Source organism: Nothoprocta perdicaria, unplaced genomic scaffold (genome assembly GCF_003342845.1).
Source record: "Nothoprocta perdicaria isolate Ctin4 unplaced genomic scaffold, notPer1 scaffold_20, whole genome shotgun sequence".
In the NCBI taxonomy this organism is placed as follows: Eukaryota; Metazoa; Chordata; class Aves; order Tinamiformes; family Tinamidae; genus Nothoprocta; species Nothoprocta perdicaria.
Window position 1 is genome coordinate 5675100 of NW_020455205.1, and position 7830 is coordinate 5682929.

Consider the following 7830-nt stretch of genomic DNA (forward strand, 5'->3'; position numbering starts at 1 on the left):
ATATCTATCTATCTTGTGTTGTGCAATAGTACCCGAACTTGGTTAGATCATTTGAGAATGGAGACCTGCATAACTCTCTTTAGTCATCAACCTGTCAAAAATGCAGAGTTTAATCTTTCTGCATAGGTACAGAATGTATTATGCTAACTTCTTTTTATACATGCTGCAAGATGGAACTGATCTTTTTCAAACTATTTTGCTCTTGAAAAAATACTTCGTGACTTCGAGTGAGATAGTTACATATAAACAATAGTCTGAACTTCTTTCTTGATAATCTGCTTTGTAGTAATTTGTCGTTTACTCATATCTGCAGGTGTTTATTCTTGCACATGACTTCATTTAATCATTAATTTGTGTTAACTTTATATGGAAAGAGTCGAGATACAAATATGCATAAATGGCACCACAAAGCAGCTCCTATGACTAAAGGTTCTGTGTTTTCAGGTTGTATAGTGTAGTCTTCTCCATTTACTTTAAGGCAGGAGTTTTAATAGGTATGTTCTTCTGTTGGAAGTAACTGTGATGTAGGCAGCTATTTAGCTAGCTTGAAAATTGTGTATATTATACATTCGGAAAAAAGAAAGCTGTTATCCAAAGTTGCTTTTGCAGAGTTATAATTGTTTAACATAGAAGATTTTTTTTCCTCGCAAGTAGTGTTCACCAGGTCTTTTTTTCTTATTTTCCTTATTCATTGATTCGTGTCAGTATGAGGAATATCATGTAAGTTGTAAGACATGAAATTGTATAGTAGCTCTAATATTTTAAAAATATGCAGTATGCGTTAATATGGTGGTTATTATTTTCACCTGGCATGCTCACTTGTCTCCTTGTGTACTGTTTTACTTTGTAAGGCTACTGTAACAAAAATATTAAATGGAAAACCGTTTTGCTGTGTTCCTCCCACCCAAATCTGATCTTTCTAAAACTTTTGGTTTTGGCAGTAGCAGTAGTTCTGTAGCTGTGTGTTCTTGTGTTATCATCATTTGATTACCTTTGAATTTTTAAAACCCTGCTTGTGCAGTTTTTTATTTGTATGTTTTTTAACACATGAAGAGGATTTTGTTTCCCTTTTTTGATAAAGGGAGGTGGATACCAGGTACCAGGGTGTTTGCTCCTCTGTGGATGTTTCTTTCTGACCTGATGGGAACCGATTGTGTATTGGTTCCTTATGTTACAACCGAGAAATCAGGAAGTGTTAGCTTAGCGTGTCCTTCCCATTGGAGTCTTCTGCCCGATTAAAGTGACAATGAAATGCTAAAATGTATCTAATCCAAACTCTTGGAAAAGCAGAATACAAATTTTGACTTCAGTAGGGTTTTGCGGGGGAGGGAATCTTTACAGATTCTTTTAAAATCCACAAAATCCTCACTTCTTAACCTTACTGGTTGAACAATAAACTTGCTACTAGGAAGACTCATATTGGCACTATCTGAAGCCTCTTCTTACTTTCCCATGAGAATTAATTGATGTTTTCATTTTGTCTCCTCTCACAGTCGGACTGCGTTGCACTCTGTGTTATGTCTGTAGCCAAGATTTTTTAAAATAAGTGTATTGTTTATGTTTCTGAAGATAACCGGGTATTGCTAACTAATTTCTAGCTATCATCTTGAAATTATTTAAAAACTAAAAACCGCATCTGCCTTTTCCTTCAGCGGGCCCAAGCTGTTCTCCAGGCGGTGACAGCAGTACAGACAACGAACGCACCCATCAGCGGGACCACAGTTAGTGAGAGTGCAGTGACTCCAGCCCAGAGTCCCGTACTTAGAATAATTATTGACAACATGTACTATCCTGTAACCCTGGATGTTCTTCATCAGGTAAGCCAAGTTTCTTTTTAACTTGAGCTGTGATTGGCATTAGCTTGCACGTAAAACCTTACAATGTTTTTGACAGATATTCTCCAAGTTTGGTGCTGTGCTGAAGATAATCACATTCACGAAGAATAACCAGTTTCAGGCTTTGCTACAGTATGGTGATCCGGTAAATGCGCAGCAAGCAAAACTAGTAAGTATAACTCTTAAGATCAAGCCTCTACTGTACTCTCTGCACTTGGAAAATGCTACTGTGAAGAAGAGCTGACTGTTCCTATGTCTTATCTTTTCACATCTTGCACAAAAGCATGTTTTTTAATACATCGAGTTGGCAATATTTAACATGGTCATGTTGCATTTGATGTTTTTGAAGATAATATGTCTAAAGAACTGTGTGCATATATAATTATTAAAAAACCCTCTTGTGCTAAGTGCTAAGAAGGGAGAGGACAAAGCTGCTCATGAGACCAGCATAGAAAGCAGTGCATTGGTGAGGTGTATCAGCTGTGAGGTGAAGTTGTATTTCAGAGGAGGATCTTGGTTTCGGTTTATGGGAAACACTCCTATCCTGGAGAGGATGGGAGAGGACAAAACTAGGTAACTGGTTTATTCACTACACCAGGAGGGCCTAATGAACAGCGAGGTCTGGATGACCAGCTGTTGCTCTGTCACAGTGTTTGGAATGGACTGAATGGAATATGTTCACATCGTGGTTCTGTGAATTGTGTGACTGTGAGACCTCTCACAGAGTGAACCAAAGGGAAAGGCTAGACAATTTTTTCCAGTAATGTACAGGATCTATTTAGATTTTTGAACTTCTGCATGTAGCCTGGGTTTGTGCAAGGCTGATTAAAATTGATGTGCTAGTTAAGTGCTGCTTGGCAGGATAGGAAGTGGTTATTATGCATAGATGACAGACTAGCTGAGAACTTCAGGAAAAAGTGAAAAGCTCACACCTCAGATTAAGTTGGCAATGGATATTTATCTGAAGAGGAAAGAATGTCTGATGTGAAAGATGTCTGATACGAAGCTTCTAGTCCTATAGACCACTTTTTGCTGTCTGAATGGGCAAATAGTGGAAAAATTGCATTTCTGTTCTACTTGCTTTCAGAGAAATTCATTTCTTATAGGAATAGACTATGGATGCACTGACTCAGTCTCATCATCACCTTCAGATTGGATTGTTAGAGTTTATTGTATCTGCAACCAAAAGTGAAGACTACAAACCTCAGTGTCAGCAATGCAGCAGCATTGCCAAGGGCTGGAAAAAGCGCTGAGGATGTGCCACGCTAGTTGATACCTCTCTGTGCCTTTGTGTGTGGCTTTGTTTGTTTCTTTTTCCCTTCCCTAGTCTGATTTGATCATTCTCTGTCAGACCTTAGCAAGTGCACTCAGCCTGTTCTGCATTAGACCAATTTCCTGCTGTAGGTCATTCCTGTAGATGTCTATACTGCTGGAAAAGGAGAGGACTTTGCTGTGCCTCCTATGGGTCTCCACAAGTGTCTGCTAGCTAAATTTCTGGACTCTATTGCCAAACAGGGAAGCAGACACATTAAAACACCAAACCATATTCTGTCTCCGAGAATGCGTTTATGTATATCTTCTATATTTGGTATTTGAATTATTGAAACAATATGGGCAGCAGCTTGTCCCTTTCAAATTGCATTGACCATTTTCTGTAGGGTACTGAATTCCACAGATTCATGGTCTATACAGACTTTAGGGGAGGCTCATCAAAGCATATTTCCAAGGATTATAGCCCTATTGTTCAGTGGACTCTCCTTTCACAAGGATTTGCAGGCATCTCTGCTCCCAAGAATAACAAGCAGAGCAATGAATTGTATCCATTGTATTAGAAAGCCCTTCATTCAGGCAAGGAAGGAAAGCTGGACAGAAGAAGCTATTCTGAGCATGTTCTCTTTCTCTGCCTTAGTCTAGTGAGATTTTGTACTCTTACCAGCATGAAACTGTCTGCAGCAGTTGTGCAACCTCAAAGGGTGCTTCTGCTGCCTGATCCCTTCCTTCGGTGTTCACAGCCACGTTTGTGAATGAGAGATCCGAGTGCCATGACTTTGTTGGCTGGTCAGAAAGTCTTGTCCTTTTGCAGACAATCTTCTACAGGGTCAGTTACTTAAGCTGTAGGAGGCAACTCTGCTTATTTGTCTTAAAGCTGGAACAGTCCCACTCTTCTTGTCTCACCTCTGAATCTGTGAGATCTTTTGTTAGTCACTGTCTTGCAACTCTCCATCCTCCTGGTCACTATGAGCAAAAGGGAGGATAGTTTGATGTATCTCTTTCAGAACTGGGCCTTACTTTCTGTGCTGTTGTCCTTTTTGGTATTTTCTTTAGGGCTATTTTAACTGTTTAGGGCTATTGTAACTTTTATCTCTGCCATAACTGTCTTTTTCTGGATCCTTATGAGTTTGCTGCTTGTTTGCTGCTCTTTTCTGTGTTAGGTTTCCTTGCATGTTCTGGCCTTTATGAAGGGTACTTTCTGAAGGTTTGAGCAAATTCCAGTATCTTTGCGACTCTAGCTCTGACATTTTTAGGACCCTTTTGGAATATTTTTGGCTTCTTCTTTGGTAATAGATGAGACGGTGACTTTGAGCCATCTGTTCTGGAAATTGCACCGGCATTGAGATTTTGATTGTTTTTCTGGCTTGTAGCCTTAATCACCATAGCTGATGTGGAGCCATGCAGTACTCTTAGTGGATAAGACAAAGGAGTTGAATATGCTTGGAAAAGTGTATTTATCTCTTCACATAAAAGGCTACTGTGTTCTCAGAGATCCTGTTAGATTCAGGTTTTTGACTGATGACCTTTGGTTTATTGTCTTCACCTTCTGATGACATCTATCTGAAGTCAACCCTGATACTCTTGTGTTTTCTAGGAGATGTTTGCCTTTTTGCAGCATTAGATCACTTGCTGCCTTGCACGGAATTGTAGCTCTTGTCCTTTCAGCCTTCCAAAGGCCTGCTGGCCATAGAGGATCTTCTGGGTTACTAGCATGGTTGCATGTGGAGTTGAGCTCGTGAATACCTTCTGTCACTTTAGGCCTCTCTAGACCTAGACTATGCATCCACCAGAATTAAGAGGAGGTGTGGTTTTTTTGTTTTGTTTTTAACTATAATTTTCTGTTGGTCTTCTGTGTATTCTTACTACCTGCTATAAAGTCTCTTGGCATTTTGGTGCATAAACATTTTCAGGGTAAGAAGTAAAACATTAGGCTTTGTGGAATTGTTTCAGACTTGGGCTAATGTAATTTTAATCTTCATCGGTTTTAACTGAGACAGTAAAATGGATAAATTTCCATGTGTTGACCTTTGCTTAAAAAAATGTGTGCAGTTTGTAACAAATCTGTATTGTGTGTTACTTGCATTGTCTCCCTTTTCCAGGCTTTAGATGGTCAGAATATCTATAATGCTTGCTGTACCCTCCGGATTGACTTTTCCAAGTTGGTGAACTTAAATGTTAAGTACAACAACGATAAAAGCAGGGATTACACTCGTCCTGATCTTCCTTCTGGTGATGGACAGCCTGCACTGGACCCAGCTATTGCTGCAGCCTTTGCAAAGGAGACCTCACTTCTAGGTATGGCTGGTACTGGCGTTCTGTGTTCGAGTCACCTGATGACAATGTTTATTAATTTAAGGTGTTTAATTATTACAAAGATTATACCAGCGCCTTAAGGTCCACTCAGGGCTCATACTGTTCTGAATTATAGTAACACAATTATCTTACTGTCTGTACGAGTCCTGCCTGAATAGATGAGCGAGTGTGTGACAGGCAGTATAAGGAAAGGCTTAGTTAGTTCTGCTTCCCTTTCTGCCCTGAGAGTCTGTCTTCTCTATGTTCCTGTCAGTCGGCCGCTGCTGTGCGGCTTGTCTGCACCTCTAGCCCAACTATAACAGAGGCTTCATTTGTGGGGGTTCACTAGGAATGGACCTCAGGTCCTTATTATGATGTTGCAACTATGTTACTCTCAATAAGGAAAGACTATTCTGTGCTTAAAGCATCATCCTCTCTTCTTTTGTAAATAATAGAAAAAAATCTGTATTTCTTGTGTGTTTATACACATAATAGATTCGTTTTTTCTCTTTATTATACAGTAGCATGCCTAACTTCTGGTGCTATGGTACATGAATTCTAACATCCTGTCAACCTTGAAGCTCATCAGAAGTTGTAACTGAGATTCTCTGAACAGGATATAGATAAAAAATATCTTCTGACTGTTAATTAAGTGATTAATTTACTATGCTGTGTAGGCTTTGAGAGGGAAAAAGCAATGCTCTAGGTTTATGTCTGGAGATGTTATAAATTAAAATTTTACATCTCCTTTTCTCAAGTTGCTCTAGTTTGGTCAAAATAACTTTCACTTAAGTATTGAATAGCATTCACAGTTAATCTCATGGTTTTTACAAGACCCAATGCATTACATTGTGATCGCTGATCTCATTTAAAATATTTTTCTCTTTTTCTCATTTCCCTCTTTTCCTTTCGAAGAAAAGCTGTGGGGAACATAAATTTCATGCTGCCTTTTCTGTGTATGATGGCTTCAAAGTTAAATAGTAAAGGCTTCTGCTATGCTCCAGTGTAAATTTTGGCTCTATTAATAACTTATGCTACTGTATGCTGAAGAGTTGTACAATTTAGATGCCATTTCTGCTCACATTATTAACAATACAGTGTAATTTATATGCCAGAAGTGAGATTTAGGTTTAACATTATAGCCTGAGTGTAGTTTTAGTGCCCAGATATATTAGTCATAGTGTTTGGATCTGAATGCTAAATTTGAAGCTTTCTGAGCTGCTGCTTGTACAGACACTCTAAAGGAACCTGCCTTGTCCTTGAAAGCCTTTCAAACTGAGGAACAGGTCAGTAAGAGGATGGTTAGTAATTTCTACCGATTTACCTTAATTCTTTTTAAATGAATCTAGTTTAGAGGGTAATAACTGAAAATACTCCTCTATGAACAATATTGATTTTTTTCTGTGTGTTTAACTTCAGCAGGACCAAAGCATGTCTTCTAGAGACTAATTCTATGAGGAATTTTGCTCATTAGAACATGAGTTACTCCAGTTATGCTTTGATCAAGTATGCAAAGACCCAGGAAAACCTCACCAGATATCTCTAAAATGCTCTTATCCTAAAAATGCTCTATTACCTTCAAACTTTTGAGTCTAGATAGAGGTGCTTAGCTGTATTTAAAAAAAAAAAAAAAATGTCCGGTGAACATTGGGCATACCTTTCGGTCACTCTTCATTAGTCTGTATGTATGACCTCTATAGCAGCTGAGTGAAAATGAACAGGAAAAGTCAGATTGTGCAATACAAAACAAAGACTTGTATAGCATTTGAATTACATTTCCAAACAGAATTTTTAGATCATAGCTGCACTTTAAAGTTTAAGGACATGAGTGTGATATTCGTAGAGTTGCATAGGGCTGCCTGTCTGTTATGTCTGAGGATTTTTTGTTTTTTGTTTTTTTTGTTTGTTTGTTTTGAATAAGGGTCTATGCTTCTTTTGTATGGGAATCCTTACCTTAACTAGTGCCTTCTGGTTTTTACTGGAAAGTGGAGCTTTATTCTTTGGCTGTAGCGTACCAATGAAATACACATCATTCCTTTTGCATTTGTCTAATACATATATCTATGCAGCCTATAATGTTTGCTATTTATTATTGTATAATATATAAGGATTATACATATATGTATGGTTATAATACATAATTTAGTGAAAAATTTTCACTGTAATGCTGAATCGATTTTGGGTACCACAGTGACTGCTGTGCTTGGGCTGACAGTGTTTTGTCTAATTTACTCTCCTTTCTGTGACACCTTTTGGCACTGCTGCGTCCTCTGGGAAACCACATAGGGTTTTTGGGGGGCTAGTGGACATACTGCAAGACTGACCAAAAATTCTTATAGAAGGTTAGCATCATCAGGTAAGCATTAGAAGCTTTGCCAAAGCTGTAAAGTTTGAGAGGCTGGTAGCAGTAGTAGAAAATAAAAACTGAAGC

At 38.5% G+C, this 7830-nt stretch overlaps 1 protein-coding gene across 2 annotated transcripts in view; it reads left to right on the top strand.

Annotated features, from left to right (window-relative positions):
- Positions 1 to 7830, top strand: part of PTBP2 (polypyrimidine tract binding protein 2) — a 37095-nt gene that overhangs the window by 23814 nt on the left and 5451 nt on the right. For both annotated transcript variants that reach the window (XM_026037869.1, XM_026037870.1), the window contains exons 5-7: positions 1653 to 1817; positions 1894 to 2004; positions 5207 to 5402. In XM_026037869.1, the coding sequence (XP_025893654.1) occupies positions 1653 to 1817; positions 1894 to 2004; positions 5207 to 5402 (472 nt within the window). The remainder of the gene's footprint in view (positions 1 to 1652; positions 1818 to 1893; positions 2005 to 5206; positions 5403 to 7830) is intronic.